Raw genomic sequence first — 20,440 nt, 5'->3', positions numbered from 1 at the left:
AATGTACCAAAATGCCCACTGAATGTTTTAATGGTTCAGAATGGTCGTTAGTAGATAGAAATGGTAAGTCTAGTCAAAGTGCCGACAGGGGAAATATGAACATTAATGAGCACAGGAAGTTCTTTTTATCTCTGACCTCTGCAGGCTAATAAGCACCCAAATCCTATGCCCATTAGGGTCAATGGGAAAACTTTGTACTGACCATGTAGGAACAGGCTGGCAAGGGGAAAATTGAAAATCAATTTGTAGAAACTCCTCAGATATTTACACCCATTCTGATAGCTTGCATTTGCTTGACAATGCTATGCTTTAATTTTTGTTTTCTCTAGATATTATGAGAATGATGTCAAAGAAGTCAGCAACTTGAAAAAACAAGTAACCTTGCAGCAGCAAGTAGTGGGAAGTGTGAACCACCAAACCACAACTCAGGTCCTGTTTCAGCAATCCAGTTATCCCCCACTAGCCCAGCACTCAACTACCCTTTCACAGTTCCAGTCTCCAGTGCAGGATTTGTGCTCTGCTTACCGTGACTCCTTGCAGGCCCACAGGCCCAGCAGCCTACTCTCTGAGAGTGCTAGCACCTCACTACATTCTTACTCTGCTCTGCAGGCCAGCCTTCAACCTTCTGTGCAAACTCTGCCCATCCAAGGACCTATCACGATGCAGGTAGCTATAGCAACAGAACCTAGACACTGCATCTCCATGGCCTATGGCAGCAGCTATTTCAGTGGACATCACTCCTACACAGCCAGGTGTTTTGACAGATGACTGTCTAGAAAAATGGTGACGTGAGTAAAGTCTGAACAAAGGGCCCCATGGGATGAGACCCAAATGTATATCTGCAGCGAAAGGAACAGGAACACAAAGGAACAGAATCTTTACAACTAGTTGATTCCGAAGACGTTTGCTCTTGAGACCCTTTTCAATGTAGGTGCCATTCCTGCAAGGATTGGGGTGTTGTCTTTTAATAAGACTGAGAGAAACAGCAATGCAATAACATACATCACTTTAGGTTGTCACTTTGAAAAGCATCTTGTGTAAGAAGTTATACCCTATGGGGCTTACTAGCTTAGCCTTCTGTACAGCAGGCTCCAATTAATCACAAATGCTAACACTTGTGATTTTAAAGGGTTATTTTGAGCAGGAATGCCTGGAGGGACTTCTCAAATAACATTCTTGTGGGAGGTTATTGTTGAAAGTGGCATCTATCCAAAGGTCTCTCTGACAGTTTATTCCACTGGAAACTACCACTAAAAATGATGCTATAGAAGCTTCTTGATGCTATCTGGATGAACAATCCCAGTCTGTGCAAAATCTCTATGTAAAATGTTGTTTTCCCTTTCCTTGACCTGGAGTGAAAGCAACCCGGATGACCATCAAATCCTCTTTGCCTTAAAAGTCCTCTTGGATTTGGGTGCTGTGCCACTGAACAAAACCTCTCTGCCTTCATGTAAAAAAACCTCAATCTTAAATCACCTTTAGGATTTTTAAGATGCTGCTGCCTTATGTGACTGGATATAATTTGTTTAGTAAAATTGTTTACAAGCTACATCAGGGATCTAATGTTACTTGAAGAAAACCCCTTGGAAGAAAATTCTTATATATACACTGAAGGGGTTCACTGCCTTCAGTTTAGTATTTTTGGGGATTAATGTATTGTGGTCAAAGTGAAGTTTAGGACTGAAGAACTTGTACTCATGAAGAGGAGGTGGAGAAGGGGAACCAGTTAATTCTACCATGGAATTTAGGAATGGTTATGCCTTTATTCTAAGACTGCAATGTTAGGCTATACAGAACTTTGATCTTTAAATTCCATCTTGGAGCATTCTAGCAAAACTGAGTTAAGGGTACTAGTAATTTAACTGAAATGAGTATACCTGCTACCATGTATCCAAAGGGTTATGTTTTTAAAATCATTTTGAGCTGGAACTTCCTGTGTTTGGTCAAAAATTCTATGTAGGATTTGTGTGGTAATGTAGATAGTTACAAGTAACATGGAGACTTCTACTTGGGTGTAGAACACTCACTTGATAGGCAACCACCATTCTGTAGTTGCTGAAAGCCAGTATTCTTTGTTAAAGGTTCTCAGGACAGCAGTATAGACAATGTGCAATATGCTTTTACTCTGATCTGTGGCAAATGCTGTTTTTTTTTAAATATCACGTTAGACAGTGCTGTTTAAGTTATATTTTTAGAGAACGTAGTTTTTAAGGGATGTGTTGGGGGGTGGAGGGCAAATCTCTCTCAAAAATAACCTGTCTGCTAACATTTGTTTTAACGATGAGGGTCTCCTTAAAAATATTGCATACTGTAATTTTGTGTCACACAGTAAGATGACCATGTCCTTAGCAGAACAGGCTAGGAAAGTTTAAAATCTATTTCATTTTTTAAATTTTTTTTTTTAAGTTACAAATCCTAACAAAACTGAAGAGGTAATGCCTTACAGAAATTAGTTTAGCAACTTAAAGAATTTAGTTCACTCTTTTTTTATTCTGTTTGTGTATTTATATGGAACTTTTTTCCACAAGGTTTTAGCGTATCTTAATGACTGTTATAGTCGGCCATTCAGCAGACTGTAAAGAACCTCTTAAACATGCAGGGAATATTTTGGTACTAGGGCATTTCTGACTGTGGAATCCATGTGTTGTTTTTTTTTGTAACCTCTCTAGAACAGGTCATATGAAGTCTTGTGTTTGACAGTCTGCAGTCACTCTTTAGTGACCATTTCCACTGCTAGCTTGATGAAGATTGTTCAATAAACAAAAGACCTGTATCTGACTACTTATTTGTTAATACTGTCTACATTCTCACAGTGTATTTCTCCTAAAAGGAGCCAGTGAACTTCTGCCCCCACCTTGCACAGAGTAATCCCTTGGTCAAGTATCTGTGTATAGAAGCTATAGCTGTCGACAGTGCTTCCTGGGACACAACAGAAAACTACTCTTGGCAAGTGTGATACACAGGATGAATTAACAAATGGTATTTCCATGGTTTAGGAAACCTATGCAGGAAGGCTTTGCAAAAAGGGAATTGTAAAGGATCAGGGAGGTGCTACTCACTGCTTGGGAAGTGAGGAACTATTCCAAGTGTAAGATGTGGCAGCGTACAAGGAAGCAAGAAGTGAATCAGGGAAGCAGTCTAAGGAGCAATTAGAAATGATGCAGTGGGACTGAGGGCATGTGGTGAAATGACCGCTTATGATGTGATGTGACCAATACATTTCTTGGGCATCCTATCACGCTGCTTATGCGATTTTAATTCTGAATTGGAGAATATGCCTCTGCAATTTCTTTCTTTCCTTCATGGTCACTTTTCTCTACACATGTCCTTTCCCTGGCTTCTCTCAATTTTGCTCTTTATGTCCTTTATAGAGGTTTTTCAGAAAAGATGGGCTAAAAAGCCCAATGTTGCCTCTTGTTTTGGGAGAACATATCTTCTGCAATGCCTCTGAATGCTGGCAGGAGTTCCACTTTAATTTTCTGGCTAGTGTACATTTAAGCCACACCTAATTTTGTGTGTGAATTTCCTTTTGTCTTTAATGAAAACATGCCACCTGTGGAACTAGCTAAAGTAGGAAAGCTCAGACAACTGTAATGTAACTGTAAACCTAATCATGTCACTTACATAGCTGCACAAAAAGCTGGGTGAGTTTTTAAAGCTTAATAGATGTTACAGGACATTTTTAAAAATTCACTGGTAATTTTTTAAAAGATAGAAGTGGGTTGCAAAATTAGATGAGAAAATTCAAAAGCTATTTTTTTCTTAACACTTATGAATCTTGATATGTAGCAGGTGTATATGGGGGAAAGCGTTCCAGTGATTAGCAAGTGATTAGGAAGACTACAGTGAGTTCACTAATTGAGATCTTTATGCTTGGAACTAACATAGACATTCCTTATTTAGTTTTCTATAATGTTTTGCAATAATGGCTTTGACTACTCCCCAGACACAGCTTGATCTCTCTGTTCTAGCCACTGTCCAAAACGCTTCATATAAAGTTATTTACTGTTAAAAGTTGGTTAATACTCTGTGATCAAAGATAAATTACTGCTGAGGGTTTGATTAACATTACAAGCAGATATTAAGGTCAGTTGCTTTATTGAGAGCTTGAACATGCTGACATTTTTGCTAAACAAGTAGTCTTTGATCTGGTGTGGTTTTGTTTTTCTTTTTAATTCTTATAAATGTCAGAATCTGTTCCTCACAGTACTTTTGTGTTTGACAGCACTGTGAAGGCAAAAGGAAATAAAGATATTGTCAATCACCCTTTTAAACATATAGTAAACTCTTCAAACAACTTCTTGCTGAAGTTGGAATATTTCAAATTTTGGTCATTTAAATAATCCTTGCAAAATTCTCCCTGCCCCTCACTTAGGGTACTTAAATTATTATTATTATTATTATTATTATTATTTATTTTTACGGGTGAAAATCACTCTTGATCACTCCCACCAAAGGGGCAGTAGAATATAATGTGCACAATCTCGCATGGCAGTCTTAAGACACAGCTGGAGACATAATAAGCAAGAAACTTCCTTTTCCCTGAATTAACTTCTGTCTCCCTCTGCGGAACATCTCCCTCTACTACCTCGTTACCTGCCCATATATTCTTTTGATGTTAGGTAGTAGCACTGAATTACTGAAGTGGGTTTTAGCCCATGAAAGCTTGTGCCCAAATAAATTTGTTAGTCTCTAAGGTGCCACAAGGACTCCTTGTTGTTTTTGTGAGTACTACTGCAGGTGTCAAGTGTCTCCTTAGTGTAAAAGACAAGACAAGGTGAGGTGAGTGTCCTGCTTTAAAAAGCACTTCAATAAATCCTCAAAAATCTGCTTTACTTGCCTGGCAAATCAGACTGCCTGGCAAATTGGTTTGAGTGTCCGATTTTTGGCAGCAGGCGTAAGTTTTTTGCTCTCTGACCTTTGGCGGGGCATGCACTTTTCTTCAGAACCCAACTTTTGAAAATGTGGCTTTAATTTTTGGGGGGTTGAAATGCTCTGTGTGAGTTCCCAAGCAGTTCTGTCTTCATGAGACACATTTTAAAGCTAGCATGGATCATCGAGAGGAGGGATAGCTCAGTGGTTTGAGCATTGGCCTTCTAAACCAGGGTTGTGAGCTCAATCCTTGAGGGGGCCATTTAGGGTTCTGGGGCAAAATTGGGGATTGGTCCTGCTTTGAGCAGGGGGTTGGACTAGATGACGACCTGAGGTCCCTTCCAACTCTGCTATTCTATGAATCTATTGTTTGGAACTATCTTGCAGGAGTTTAAACTTCCAAACCCCGCTCTCCCAACTCCTTTAATAAAGCATCAGTTCTTTGCATCTTTTTAAGGTCCTGTATATCCAGCTGTTGGGACTCATTTAGAAGCAGGTCCCCCCCCCCCCCCCTGTCCTGGCAGGGTTCCATCAACAGAATTGTGTCTACAATACAATGACATCATTTGGTTCCCTCTGAGAGAGAGCTTTGTTTTTGAACCAGAGTGGGGGGGGGAAACATGTTGGTGTCAGGTCCCCAAGAAATCAATTTCAAATCTTATCACATTCTTATATGGATCCCAAGAATCAATTCCTAAGACTAAACTTTAACTTGCTCTTACTTTTACTATTCCTCAGCGTAAGCAAATGTTCTGCTTTAAATGAAAATCAACTCTCCAAACACCTTCTAAATAGTGTTTAGCCAGGGCAGGGCAGGATTAATATAGACCTACCTGATCTTAGAAACTTTTGCCATATAGTAATGTCGGTTAGAGGAGTGGAGGCTTCTTGTGATATTTTTATGCCAGCAAAAGCCCTGCTATGGATACAATTACACTGGAAAAAAGTGTGTTGTTGTTGCATAGCTTATTTTGTTCAGGGAACTGGCATAAGCTATACTGCAAAAGCACAACAAGCTACATCGATATCAGGAGGCTTTGCCAGAATAGCTATACTGGCAAACCTTTTTTAGTGGAGACACTGCCTAAACCCCTCCCCCAGCACATTCCTATGTATCTGTGACCTACTTCCTCACCTCTGGATTATGGCACAAGCCTATTTCTGGGGCTTTGTAGCCTCTGGTGACCCTTCTATATGGCCAGGAAAACTAAGAGCTGGAGTTGAAGGCTAATTTGTCAAGCATGGAAAGCGGTTAAGGAATACAGCCTCTGCCACAGCCTGCTGGCATAAAAGCAAAAGGGACTGCAAGGAAGGAAACCAGGAGTGGTGAGTTGGGCCTTTGGAACCTTGCATAGCTTAAAGCCTCTGAGGACACGACTGGACAGTGAGCACTAGGCTCCTGCAGTATTAGCCATTTCCACTTCCCACTTCTGTGCAGTGCAAATTGGCAGTAATGAAGGGTGGAAATGGGAAGAGAAGAAGCTTATGTAAATGCAGGACAAAACAAACATCTGTGCTTAGTCATGTGGCTCGATGCGATGGGGCTAACCATCTGGCTCCAGATGGAAATGTGAAAACGTCCGCACAAGAACCGAAAAAGTTCATAGTCATTCTTAGCAACAGAACCCACCCCCCCATGCATGAGTTCCAAGTGACTAGCACAGCTGAGTGTGCACGTACGACAAGCATATGGCTTCCTACAACAGGCCAGGGGCAGCTTTGGAAAAATATTTTCTTGTCCTTTAGAGCTTTGCTGGACAATAGAACATACAGCATTAATGGCCCAACCTTTCCAATAATGAGTTGCTGTTGACTTCACTCCGTTTTGTCTGTTAGTGTCCCCTGCTAATTTCTGTTCTTGAGAGCTGTGGAATTTGTCTTGCAGTGGAGTATAAAATGCTCAGTTCATTCCAGACTTAAATTTTCCCTTGTAGTAGTGACCCTGTGAGGTGCATGAGTGTTGTTTAACCCCCATCTTGCACATACAGAAAAACTAAGGTAAAGAGGTTATGTAACTTGCCCAAGGCCAAAGAGAGCTGGAACTGGAATAGAGTTTTCCTGGTGTATGCCTGTCCTGTGCTCAGACCACTAATGAGGAGATAGGTGCATTCTTCCTTTTTCTCTGCTGGAGCAGCTTATAGGTTCAAGCAATACAACACAACCTGTGTACACAGCTACTATTGCCATCACTTTACAGTGGTAAGTGTGGGAGTGGGGAGCCAGCTATATTGTTAATACTGTTCTCCTACAAATGTGACCATAATCTGTCCACTTTCTAGGAAGCATATAGATCTAATGGCACTTTGGGGAATGAGGAGGGGATAGATAACCCCACTGTCCTAGTCAACATACTCTTCTTTCAAGAGTAACAAGCTGCAATGTCCAATGCCCAGAGGCCTTATTCGCCACAAAATACACAGTTTTCCTGTAGTTGCCACACTGAGTCTTGGGCAATCACTTATGTCTTGGGTATGTCAGGCACTGTATAATTCAAATCCTATTTTAGATTCACAAACCTTAATAGTTTAGGTTTTTGATGAGAGCAACCTTAATGTACATCTTGGCATTTTCTAGCTGGGGAATGCTTGACTTTGCGACCTTTTTTAATCCGTAACTTTATATTTCCTATTTTTGTTTTTACAGCTCATTCATGTGAGCAACCTTAACTAACGTTCACTGAAGATTTTTGTCTGTGAATGTCCTTAGTTTTTAAATATAAAATCTCTTGAGTGCTATTTAAATAAAGCACTTATACAATGAAGACAACAAATGTGTATTATTGCTATTATCTTTGTGAAGCTCCATATTTCACCACTCTGTGCCATGATGACCAGTATTCTGAAAGTAATTAAACTGTACTCAAACAAAACATGATTTTTTTATGCAAATTCAGTTTTACTCCCACTTCTAAATGACATTTTAAAAAACCCTCAAAGTTGAATAGGGATGTCTATAATTTCCTGCTCTTTTTAAAGATAACCAAGCAATTTCGATTGATAAGAAGCCATAAACAATATACATGAACATTATCATCCTCAAACAGTCATAGTCTACTGATGACCATTGTGCCAGCCAGAGAGACTACTGTTGGTAGTGTCGCACCAAGCAGCAATATTCAGTATTACAGCTGCTCCTCATGTAACTTTTCATGTAACACTTTTTGGGGGAAATACCAAACAATTACCCTTTGAAAAGAAACAATGTAACATCACAGTACAACCCCAAAAGAACAGAGCAGAAGCTTATCCAACCCATCTGCTGTCATTATTATAAGGTGGGTGCAGAGCTGATTGAAAGACCATACTCGCAGTAGTTATCAACTGTTTGCTGTCAAACTGGGAGGCGCTATCTAGTGGAGACCTGGAGGGGATAAGTCTTGGATCTGGTGCTCTTCAATATTTTAATTAATGATTTGGATAATGGAGCGGACAGTGTGCTTATAAAACTTGCAGGTGACACCAACCTGAAAGGGGTTGCAAGTACTTTGGAGGACAGGATTATAATTCAGAAGGGCCTTGACAAATTGGCATGAATTCAACAAGATGAATTTCAATAAAGATAAGTGCAAAATACTTCGCTTAGGAAGGAAAAATCAAATGCACAATGAGGGATAACTGGCAAGGAGGTAGTACTGCTGAAAAGGATCTGGAGTTACAGTGGATCACAATTGAATATAGGTCACCAATGTGCTTCAGCTATGAAAAAAGGCTACTGTCATTCTACGGTGTAATAACATGAATGTCCTATCTAAGACACACCAGATAATTGTCCTGTCTAACTGGCAAGGGTGAGGCCTAGATGGAATGCTGTGTCCAGTTCTGGGTGCCGCACTTTAGGAAAGATGTAGACAAATTGGAGAGTCCAGAGGAGAGCAACAAAAATTGCTATGAAGAAAGGTTTAGTCCTGAGAGAAGAAGACTGAGGGGAGACCTGATAGTCTTCAGATATGTTAAGGGCTGTTATGAAGAGCATGCTGATAAATTGTTCTCCATGTCCACTGAAGGTAGGACAAGAAGTAATAGTTTTAATCTACAGCAAGGAAGATTTAGCTTAGATATTGGGAAAAGCTTTCTAACTAGAAGAGTAGTTAAGCTCTGGAATAGGCTTCCAGTGAGGTTGTGGCATCCCCATGATTGGACTTTTTTAAAGACCAGTTGGACAAACACTTGTCAGTGATGGTGTAGTATGCAGTGTAGTTGTAACCATGTGGGTCCCAGGATATTAGACACAAAGTGAGTGAGGAAATATCTTTTATTGGACCAGCTTCTGTTAGTGAAAGAGGCAAGCTTTTGAGCTACATGGAGCTCTCTTTCGGGTCTGGGAAAGGTACTCCCAGAATCACAGCAAAATGCAAGATGGAACAGATCGTTTAGCATAAGTAGTTAGCCCTGCCACATCCCACCCCAAGAAAGGACAGTGGAGAGGGTCCTCCAAGCTGCCTAGAGTGGCTGTGTCCCATACAGTCAATCAGGGCCCTGCAGCCTAGTATAAAAACACTTGCAGGGCCAGAGGGAGTTCAGTTCCCTGTTGGTGCTGGCTGGCTGACAGAGCTACAGAACCTCAGACAAGGCAGTGCTGCCAGAAGCTGGGGAGAGTGAGAAGGAGCCTTGAGCTGGTTGCTGGGACCTGGAGTATGAGTGGGTGGGCCTGGGTCTCACCCACCCCCCTTTTAGCCACTGGGGAGAAATGGCCTGGAAGCCCAAGAGGGCAAAGACACATTCTCCAGGGAGCCCTGGGGCACTGCTCTCCCAGAGCAGGGACAATCTGAGAGAGAGAATGCAGGCACATGCACTCAGCCAAGGGAGCGCTCATGAGAGGTGAGTGTACCCCGTTACACACACACCATTCATTCAATTGCTGAAATTTGGTTGAAAATTGGCATGTTTACATTTTTTTTTTCTGTTTTACATGATCTGTACCTCAGTATCCCACCTTTTTTGGAATGCTTTTTTTGTAATCTTAACTCTCACTACTGTGAAACCATAATTTGCCAAATGCCTGTTATCTCAGATTTGAGACTGTTGGTTAGTTGACTTGAGTCATACTTAAGGATAGAGACTGAGGCACCTGCATATTATGCTACATGCCCTCTTGCCAGTTGCTACACTGTGCCTCAGTTTCCCCACCTGGAAACTGGAGATAATTACCCATGTTCAAGAGGCATGTTGTGAAACATAATGTTTGTGAAATGCATTGTGTTCCTGCTGATAAATGCATTGTAGTATATTTCTGTTGGTCAGAATAAATTGTTTTATGTAATTAACTTGTTCCAAGTTTTAATTTAGATGCTCAATATTTGGGCTTTGTTTACCTATCAGTGCTTCTAATTCCATTATTCAGAATGCTGGTAAAATCTGAATCCCATGGCACTGGTATGGAACAAGTGCCCCCGTCCCTCCCCCCCCCCCCCCTTCAGAATAAAAGTGGATTTCCCATGGTGTAACATTTCTCAGAGGTAGTTTTCTCCTATACACACTTTGATCAATTGCCTGCAGGGATTTTGCCAGTCCCTTCCTTAATTGCATCACAGCATGTTAACATTCCTTCAATAGTAGGGGCCTTCACAAGGCTAATAAAACATCAAAATTAAAAATATAAAAGCATCTTTGAAGGTAGAGGGTAGGAACAGTGATTCTTTCAATTCAGTTGTCTGCAGCCTGTTAATGTGTAAAGTAGAATTTCTAATTACTTTTCTTCTGTAAGTATATTTTCTTCACTGCTTCATTATTCTAAATTAATCTGTTTTTAATAGTGACATTTCCAGAATTTATGGTTAGGGTGAGTGGAATTATACTTAGCTTGACATACCACTTTCTTGTTGCCAGTACTGGAAGTATGGCCAAATATTCCTGACCAGAGCTCAAATTCATCCAACTTAAATTGGATCAAAAAATTAATTTCACTTGGCATCTTTTCATCTGTTCTTTGATATCCGGTTGTATAACCCCCTTGGAAAATACAAATACTACCGAGTCAAACTATCTCCAAATTAAATGAGAGAAAAGCATGAGCTAGGTGCCCATCTTTACCCTCTCACATCAATTTTACCCTGATAAAACAGCATTGACATAAATGGACCTGTTTTACACCAGTGTGAAGGTAACCTGGCCCTTTGATTCTAACTTTCCATGAAGATCTGAATGCATAATGTGGCTCTGAGTTCTCTCTCTATTTAACTCCCACCTCTCTACAACTGTATTTCTATGTGCATCCATATCCAAGTCTCTAAGGTATGTTGTGTGACTACATTTCATGTTTACATAATGTATTTCCTATGCTCATGCACCATTCTTTTCCAGTAATAATGTGAGCTATTCTCACTCTTAATTAGTTTTAAAACTTGTTTTAGTGTGTGGATCATATGACCTTTAACTTTTGTTGCCCTGTGCCAGTTAATAGCTAGTTGATGTTGAAATGCCTAAAAACTGAAATCATTATTCATGGGCTGGAGAAGGACTTTCCACAGAGGTTTACAGCAGTGTTACAAGTTTTCATACAGCAATCTATTAAATTAACACTTTGTACAGCTGGCAGAGTGTCTGAGTGAATGCTCCAGGGGACCTACACTAGAGGGCTCACCCCCTCAGCCTCGGGAAATTGTGATGGTGATTTGTGTCCCCATTGTTGACACAATCGTGCTCAGAAACTGATGAGCTGCTTTCAAAAAATCAGGCCTGCAGTCTGGAGGTGGAGCATAGTGAGGATATGGAGGAGCATCCTTGGTGATAGGGGTAGGAAAAATCAATGCCCTGCCATCATTTAACAATATGATTGGGGAGGCTGAATTTCAACAGAAGCTTGTGGATCAGAAATATCTATTTGTTGTAAGCAGCAGAAGACCGTTCCAACCGTGCACAGCTTTCAGATCTGACTCCTGTTTCACCAATTTAAAGTTCAGCATCTTTTCAACAAAGGTGTACTTCAGTCTTGGAATCAGAAGAGGTAATGCACATGAGCAAAACTGGACAAGGTGTTCTGTGGAAGCCAAGTAGAAAAGGTCTGGGAGGGAATCTAAACATCCTCCAAAAAAACCCCACAGTGGCTAACCACTTAGATAAAGAGGGGTAACGATAATGTAATCACAGTAGCAATGCTAGCAGATTATCACTGCCACACACATAACCAAAATACCTTCTTTTGAGACTGAAGGGGTTGATATCGGATGCACAAATGTGGTTTTTCAATGATGTGTCTTTAGCCAGACACAAAGGTTAAACCCCTTTCCCCTGTTCTTACCATGATAGTTGCTTTGAACAGAGTACTGCCTATCATGCCTAGTCAGAGGCCAAATAAGAAAACTACCAAATGGTTATAGACACCACTCACCTAGGCCACGCACAAAATGAATCCTGAAAGAATTAGACTGCAGCTCAGTCACTATACATGTATGAGTGCATTGATTTAAATCTCATGTTTTTTGACTAGAGGTGTGTGCCAGAACCCTCAGTTACACAAAGGATAAAAATATTAACATTGAAGTTGTCTGTCTTTGAAACAACTGTTCCCTCATTTGTTTGCAATAGAGACACAGAAAGAGGATGGAGTTTCTAAAACTGATTTATTTACTCTCTTGATATTCATTTCTCAGTGCACTGGAAGATGAGTTCTTCTTAAGCCAGCTTTTTGCTGACTCTTTTGTAGGTTACACCACCAGCTGTAGAGATCTGGAATAAAGAACAAACCAAAAACTCTGAACATGGTAACTAGAACTGCAGAGTTACTTATAGAAAAGACTTGTTAGAGCTTGGAGTATGCCCCTTGCTTGTAAAAGATTTGGTCCCCGAAATTAAATTAATATGCTTATTAATTATATTAATATTAATCCTGGGATACTCTAGAAATACATTTTACATAGCAACTATCTCAAATAAAAACATGTTTAGGGATGTTGTAAGGGATTCCACCCTAGAAAGTTTCACTATTATAGAAGACTTCAGTAAGTGTTATTTCCATTTCAATTCTTGAAGTACATCGTACTTTATGTAGTCCGCTAAGTCAGTCAAGGACAGACTGGTCAACCTGAGAGAAGTCAGGTTAAAAAATCCAAAATATAAATACAAATTGTGTTTAGCAGTTATCTGGGTTTTATTAGCTATGATACTTAAAAAATCTAATTCATCATGAAAGCCATTCTAAAAAATGTTTTGCATTCAGATGGAACAATGAAGCACTTGTCCATTTCACATTGGATAATTATGCTACAAAAACTGCAGGGAGAAGGTTTGCTTTAAAATCCTGCCTTTAAAAAAAAAAATGTAATGGAAACGTTAATAGTGGTCCCTTAAGTTTTGTAAAGATAATGTTCCGTGCTGTAATTAACCTGGCAATGTTCCTTTACGTTTCATGGAGTGCCTCTAGAGGATGGTTAGAGACTTACCTCTACTAGTTTTCCTCCAGCAATCTCTGCAGTATGATGGTAGTTAGGGAAATCAGCAACCACTTTCCCATCTTCCATTTTAACAGTTGCCTGTAATGGAAATTTGTTTATCATTGTCTTGATTTCTTGGACTTTATCGTGCATGACTGCTTTTCAACAGCCTCTAAAGAAAATAAGATGTGAGCGAACCCATGTGCTACAGGTGCTATTATATATTTTCAGACACTAACAAGACCAGAATCCTAGTACTTTAGCTCCTAAATATAAGTTCTCACAGCTTAAGCTAAAGTAGATCTAGCTAGTTGTAGTAGCAAGTAACATATCTTCTCTTTGGGCCAGTCACTGAAGGGAAACAGTATATCCAGAGACAGAAGGGCTGCAGAATACTCTTTTTCATAGCCAGTCCTCATAATGTTGGTCTCTTACAGATAACTAGTTTTGTCCAAGCTTGTAAGGCAAAAATAACTTAACACCAGTCAGCCATAATTAGAAAAATAGTGGTTTTCAAGGTAAAAAATGAGCTGACTTTGACAGACAACAGGGAAACCCCCTGTCAGGTTTGCATTGTGTTATATTGAAGGAAGCATTTCTCATGTGAGAACCATTTTTTGTCTTAACTGCCCAACTCGAATCTTTGGCAGCCCCAAAGGATCCACATGTTAAAGTGTCTCTGGTATAGAGAAAGGGGAAGGGTAGAATCTGTAACATTAGAACTTTGGATGAAAAGTTTGCAGTATATGAAAGTAACTCTCCTTGTAATGGTACGTATGTTAGGTCTCAAGGGTTTTGTAAAGCCAGAATTGTTTGGCTTTTTGCACAACTCCAGTCAGAATGTAGAGGAAACAATGTTATGATTGACAAACCAGTCTAGAAATCGGGGAATATGGGTTCGGGTCCCAGTTTGGTCACACGCTTCCCCATGCGATGGTTGGCTTTCCCATTGTTAAAAATGAATAATGCTTCTATCTAGGTACTTACTTCATTATTTTTGAGATGCTCAGATATTATGAGTTTATTCTTTCAACGCCTCTTTGAGATAGGGAAATATTATCCCCATTTTATAGATGGAGAATAGAGCAAGTGATTTGTTCCTGGTCATTTAGGAAGATTGTGGCAAAGCCAGATATTAAATCTGTCTTCTGAGTCTCTAGGCAGTGCCTGGAAGACCAGGCTATCCTTCCTCACATCTAAGAAATGTGAGGCTTGCTTCATGCCTCTTGTAAATTTTGATGGGAAGTAGAAAGAATCATTATTATATTAGCAGTCTATATAATAAAATACATTGGAATATATAGGGCCAGGTTGCATGGATTTATAAAGGAGGAAATGAGAGCACCCCTGCATGGGTCAAGGCCCAAGCACAGTGGGAGTCCTGGTGCTCTGTGTGTGACTTTATGTAGTCAGCTAAGTCAGTCAAGGACAAACTGGTCAACTTGAGAGAAGTCAGAGTTTTCCCCACTCTCTACACCAGTCACTGAAGGGAATCTGGCATAGAAGGCAGAAGGTAATGAACTCCCGTTATGGGTGGGGTGTCAGCCAGTGTACCTGCTTGAGGCACAACACCTTCTGGGGCCCTTTTGGGGCTGTCATTCTACCCTTTTTTTTCCCCCTGGTTTTTTTAATGTGATGATTAATGTTCAAGTCCTTACTAAACTCTTTGAACTGGCTGCCCATTGGCCTGAAAATCAAGAGGTGTAGACATCTCTATGGGCATATTTAGAAATAGATTTGTTAAAAAAATATAATGGGTATATTAAAAACAATACAGGGCATCTCTTCATATGTGTCAGGACTAGGCACTGACAAAATCCCTCAGATGGGGTACCAGATGCTATGGACCATTGTCCCCTAAATTATGGAATAGACTCAGTAGCTAAGTTACTACTGAAACAACATTTAAACCATTAATTTACCTTGAACTTTTTACCTCCCATTGTCTCCATGTCTGCTTCCTTGCCAATGGTGAATCTGTTGGTCATGGACTGGCCTGTTGGGTAGATCTGGGTCCAGACAAAGTCATTTCCATTCTGTGCCACTTCTGTGACAATCTTGAAATTCCTTCCCTTTTCAATGATATCACTGGGGATACCTACCCAATGGAAACACACTTTTTAAAATCCAGTATCCCATCAATCATATTTTCTTTTGTATTTAAGCCAAACAATAGCATGGGGTTTCCTCTATTGAGAAATTCATGACTGATTACATGGATCCCCACTCTTTTTTTACATTGGTGTCATAGTTCAAAATGTTGGAAGCATACTTTGGAAGCAGTAAGACCTCAACCCTGTAGCTAGATGCAGCTCTTGAGCTGCAAAAGGTTGTTGAGAAAGTGTCCATGGTCGGGGCGGGGGTGTAAATTTTTCAGTTATATCTATCCAGTCTATTCATGTGTGTACACACAGTTACATGTGCACAAAGTTTTTTCTGTACTTCGTAGGAAAAAACCACTTATTACATTCTAATATTTGCATATGCCATTTAAATAGTTGAACACTTGCATGAATTTGAACATTTACACTCTCAGAACCTAGTTACCTCCATGGATTTTACAGGTGCCTGCACCGGCTTTGGCTTTTTAAAAGATCATACGGAGTTAGTGTACACTCAGGCACCTACTCCTGTAGAGAACAGTCACGAGTTTGTACCAGCATAAGTGGAGTGCAAGGATTGGATATTGGGGTCCCTAATTCATTGTATTTCAGGTACGTTTGGGCCTGATTCTGCTCCCATTAAACTCAGGATTACATTAGTAGGAGCAGGCCTGACCTTTTGCTGTAGATGTTATTCGGAAGATGTGATTGAAAGCTGCATGGAAGAAAATTAATCAATGAAGGTATAACCCACTTGCCAGCTATGGGCCAGCAGATAAGGTGCTCAGCACTTTCTGATAGGTATCAAACACCCTCAGCACTTGGCAGGAGCAAGCCTCAAACCTTTGCATTGTTCATCTAGTAGTTTATTAAAACTCATTAAGATTCATTGAGAAAAATCTCCAGTATATACTCACCAATACACTTCACGAAGGCGTCATAGTTGTCTTCACTTTCCACTTCATATCTGCCCGTGAAAGCCATGCCACCTTAGAGATGTGGTTAGAGCACTAGAGCAGCTGTTGCGATGAAGAAGCTTGGCTGGGTGCAAACAGGCTCAAAGCTCTCACTTTATAAACCTTCCCAAGCTGCTCAACCCCATCTCCGAATCATTCCACCTGTCCACCACACCCCTCCAACTGAAATAGTGTCTCTGAGTCATTAGCCTGGGTGTTATTGACCCTCATGAAAGTGCCTGTTTATAATTCTATGATGACTCTTTGTCCTTGGTTTATACGGCTGTAAGGATCAGTTGTTGTTTTTTTTTTTTTTTTTTTCTTTCCCAAGTGCAAGTGCTGACCCTTTCTGTTGGAATTTATTTTAAAAAAAGAGAACCGCAAATTAATTTGTTTGAAATAAACTAGTTATTTTGCAGATGATGTATTTGTAAAATGTCCAGTTTTGACTGCTTCTGATTCAGTGTGTGTCCATAAGCAAATCACTTGATTTCTTTGTTATGAATTCCCTCTTTGTAAAAAGGGATGATAATACAGTATGCCTGTATGAGGGACTGCAAGATCCTAAGAAGAAAAATGCTTCTTATTGACTCTTAGTAGCATGGATTCTGCCAAGGAGAAAGAATTATAAATGTTTGTTCCCCAAAATCTTTTCCCATTAGAGTGCATGCTGCAGTGAAAGATGCCTGCTATCTCAGGGGGCTACCTCTCCCTCATCCCCTAAGCCTTCCTTCTAGAATCCAGTCCTGACTGGTAGCATACCAGGAGCAGAAGATATAGCCACCAATGCTGCTGCTCCGCTTTTGAGGCTCTGTCCAGCCAGGGCAAGGTTTGATCCTGGCTGGACAACTGTAATGCCACCTCAAGCATTCAGAAATCATGAGGGAGGTCACCTCAAAGTCATGAGAATGTAATAAGAGCCCAAGGCTTACTTTTTATTTACCTTCTGGTTCCAGAGCTTTTAGGTTGCACTCAAATCATGTTTACCCACTTTGCTCCCCAAGCATGTAGGCTAGATTTAAAAAAAAAAAAATTATAATGTAATTTCATAAGTAATTCACAAATCCTAATTTGCCAGTGGCAGAAAATATACATTAGAGTCTTTTTAAGATGTTTGTAAGGCCTCCTGGATTAGGTCCTATTCCTTAAATATATTTGCTATTTGAATTGTAAGGGCTAGTACCATTTGAGAACAAAACTGTCCTCTTCAGTGCCTGTAAGAGGGGGGTCTCACATTCTGCCTTTGTTCTTCATGAATTACAGACATCAAGTGGAATATAGAACATGCAATAACTATCGACACTGCAGATAATCAAGCTTTTTAGTTGGAAACTTCGATGATCAAACAAGAAACAACCTATTTCCTTCTCTGAAGTCTGACGGAGAGTAATGTTAAGTATTACTCATAACAATGGAAGGTACAAAACTTTCAGATGGAAATGTGACTTTTCAAGTTGAAGTCTCCTTTAAAATTGCTTGCTTTGGTGGATGTTCCTACTGGTAAAGTAATTTACTAGAATAATTGCAGAAAGTGAACATGAGCGGTATAAACAGAATTTTAAAAAATCAAACACGTATTTTAGGAATTCTTCCACACGCACTTCTCCTCACTATTCACTCAGCTTCAAAGTGTACCATGCTGGGAAATGACAGGCTGCTAGAGTTCTTGTCATCACAAAAGATGTCATCTGCTGTCTGAGGGTAATTTAAAAAAAACATTGTCTCTGTATGAGAAAGGGAAAAGGTCTATGTACTTCTCCGGTGTGAATTTTCTCCACATTCTGTGGCTAGCATTCAAAACTCACTGCCTGGATGCTTCCATGTCACTTGTAAGGCCTGCTCGCACAGAGTTCAGGGAAGTAATTGGGAAATTCTGCTTCAGAGCCAGGGCTCCCCTTGCCCTTCTAGTACAAAATAAATAGGGACAATGCTCGGTGAGATGGGTGTAACTGTTTGCTGCCCCAGTTCAGGGTAATCTTAATTCTGACACTTCAGGTCTGATTTTGAGCTGGCTGAAGTCTTTGGCAAAGTTCCCTTTGTTGTCTATTGCGCAGGATCACACCACTGAAGAGGATCTTTTCTTTACTAGCTGGGCCACAACTCTTAGGCCCAGTCCATGTTAAGGAAATTAGCTTTGGTACAACAGAGGCAGAGAGAGAGGTGAAGTGATTGGGCCAAAGTTTCATATAGCAGCCCAGTGGCAGAGGCCAGGATCAAACACGAATCGCCTGAATCCAGTGCCTAGGGGGTTGCACTAGCATAGGGGTACCTGTATAAATTTATTTGATGTAAACAAGGCCTTAATGTGATGGAAAACGACAATGAGACCATTGGAGGAACTGCTGCTTTCAAATGGATATGTAGGGAATTTGCACTAGCCTCAGTGATGTTCTGAATTATTGTCTAGAGCATCTTAGTTAAAAATCCTCAGTAAAGGCTCGTCTTCTGCTTATATGTCTTGTATGCTCTGTCAATGGAAAAAATATTTTGAAAATAGTTATGGAGCAGGAGCTGTATCTTTTCCTACCAGGTTTGTCAGCTTGCGCCCCAAAAATCCAATTAGTGAGACTGTCCCAGAGTTAGTTTCTGCAATGTAATTTAGTGACACAGCTGAGCATTCAGACCTCCATCTTGCATATTCTAGATGGAAGTCTCCCCTGGATGATCCAAGGGTGAGGTAAATGAACTCAAGTCATGAACTTTTTCTGTTTGAACAAAACTTATGAGAGCAATCTCACTAGTGTAGTAATACTATAAAGGACTTTGGAAGTCAGATCAATTGACAGATAAAAAAAAGCACTGAAGGTCTAGGAAACTGCTGGGAAAGATTACCAATACATGACTTCCTTGAGTTACTATTTCTACTTAAACTATATCATTAGCTTTCTTCAACTCTTGGTATGCTATATAAAAATGCTGACATCCACATAACTGCACAGGATTTACTATATTGTATGTCCTTGCATTTCTTCTTTTTTTAAATCTTTATTCATTTTTACAGAGCAACAAAACAAAAGCAGCTGTATTTAAGAATGAAGCATTTATGAAGAATCTTTTCCCAAATACTAAGTCATGCCCCTGTTTAGTGCTAGATTAAAAGGGCATAGGACCCTTAATTCAATGATGCTATTGTCAAGCTATTTAGAGCAGCTCACAAATATGACTACCAGCCTCAGGGCAGACTGTTGCAAATCAGGGCACAAACACCAATGTGGTTGTATGTTCTGTAATTAGATTCACCAATCAAGTATCAAGTGTGAACTCCTCAAGCATTATAACATCTTTAACATGGAGTCACAGACAGTCCCTTTGAGTGCTCCAGTCTATCTTGCGACCCAGGCAAGCCTGCCTTCGTGATAGATGGTCTCTTTCACTAAAAATCACATCAATACTCAAGTTGCTCCCAGTCCTGAATGACCAGGTGAATTGCACCCTAGATCTCACACAAAAGACAACGCTTGTAGCCAATAATATAATAAACTAACTAAAGATGTATTAACTAGGAAAAAGAAATGAGTAATTTACAAGGTTAAAGCAGGTAAACGTACACACACTGATGAGGTACGGTCTTAGGTTTCAAAAAGTAAGAGAAGCTGCTGTCATGTGCTGTATATGTCCTTTAGGGTAATAACCCAAGCTAAAGAGCGAGGGCTCCCTTGCTTATGCTTAGAAATCTTGTCCTCTCCCTGAAGTCCATACAGCATAGGGATAACAAATGTCGTCTTAAAAGGGACTTTTGTTCTCTTCCCCCAGAGCTCAAGCTGATGGGATGAGTGTTTGTGCAGGTCTCTGCTTGATGGGTACAGGAGGAACAATCAACAAAATCTTTTGTCCACTGATGTTCCACAATGGCTTGTCGGATGTCTTTGGGCCTTCTTTTGTTGGAGAGGAGATGACCTCTCTTGTGGTATACTAGTATTTCGTACTTGGTAATGCTTCTCTCCCGAATGTGCGGGTTTACAGTTTTAGAGCAAACACTTAAATGTTACCTAATAACATAGGTTACAGATGTAGTAAGTGAGATTAATACATGCAACATCCTACAAGCATTTCATAAAGTATAAAGTAAGCGCATTCTTATAACTAGGGCCCTACCAAATTCACAGCCATGAAAAATGTGTCATGGACCATGAAATCCTGTC

At 40.1% G+C, this 20,440-nt stretch overlaps 2 protein-coding genes across 4 annotated transcripts in view; one reads left to right on the top strand and one right to left on the bottom strand.

The window, feature by feature from the left end:
* CCNJL (cyclin J like) overlaps positions 1–2,781 on the top strand; it is a 47,607-nt gene extending 44,826 nt beyond the window's left edge. For all 3 annotated transcript variants that reach the window (XM_048861791.2, XM_048861790.2, XM_048861792.2), the window contains one exon: positions 330–2,781. In XM_048861791.2, the coding sequence (XP_048717748.2) occupies positions 330–768 (439 nt within the window). In that variant the 3' untranslated portion in view covers positions 769–2,781. The remainder of the gene's footprint in view (positions 1–329) is intronic.
* A 9,630-nt stretch (positions 2,782–12,411) lies between these two features.
* Positions 12,412–16,606, bottom strand: FABP6 (fatty acid binding protein 6). The gene is made up of 4 exons (XM_048862010.2): positions 16,260–16,606; positions 15,163–15,338; positions 13,250–13,339; positions 12,412–12,536 (listed from the first exon to the last, which is right to left on the bottom strand). Exons 1-4 carry the CDS (start codon positions 16,324–16,326, stop codon positions 12,483–12,485), a joined length of 387 nt encoding a protein of 128 aa, XP_048717967.1. The 5' UTR covers positions 16,327–16,606; the 3' UTR covers positions 12,412–12,482.
* Positions 16,607–20,440: the final 3,834 nt, after the last annotated feature.

Source organism: Caretta caretta, chromosome 8 (assembly GCF_965140235.1).
Source record: "Caretta caretta isolate rCarCar2 chromosome 8, rCarCar1.hap1, whole genome shotgun sequence".
NCBI classification, from domain to species: Eukaryota; Metazoa; Chordata; order Testudines; family Cheloniidae; genus Caretta; species Caretta caretta.
The sequence above is the reverse complement of the archived record's forward strand: the minus strand, read 5'-3'. Positions and strand labels throughout refer to the sequence as shown.

Excerpts from the sequence above, each read along its gene's own strand:
- FABP6 (XM_048862010.2), bottom strand. The coding sequence starts at position 16,326 with ATGGCTTTCACGGGCAGATATGAAGTGGAAAGTGAAGACAACTATGAC. Across the intron at positions 15,339-16,259 it reads CGCCTTCGTGAAGTGTATTG|GTATCCCCAGTGATATCATT; the intron begins GTGAGTATATAC and ends TCCATTGGGTAG. Across the intron at positions 12,537-13,249 it reads CTGGAGGAAAACTAGTAGAG|ATCTCTACAGCTGGTGGTGT; the intron begins GTAAGTCTCTAA and ends TCTTTATTCCAG.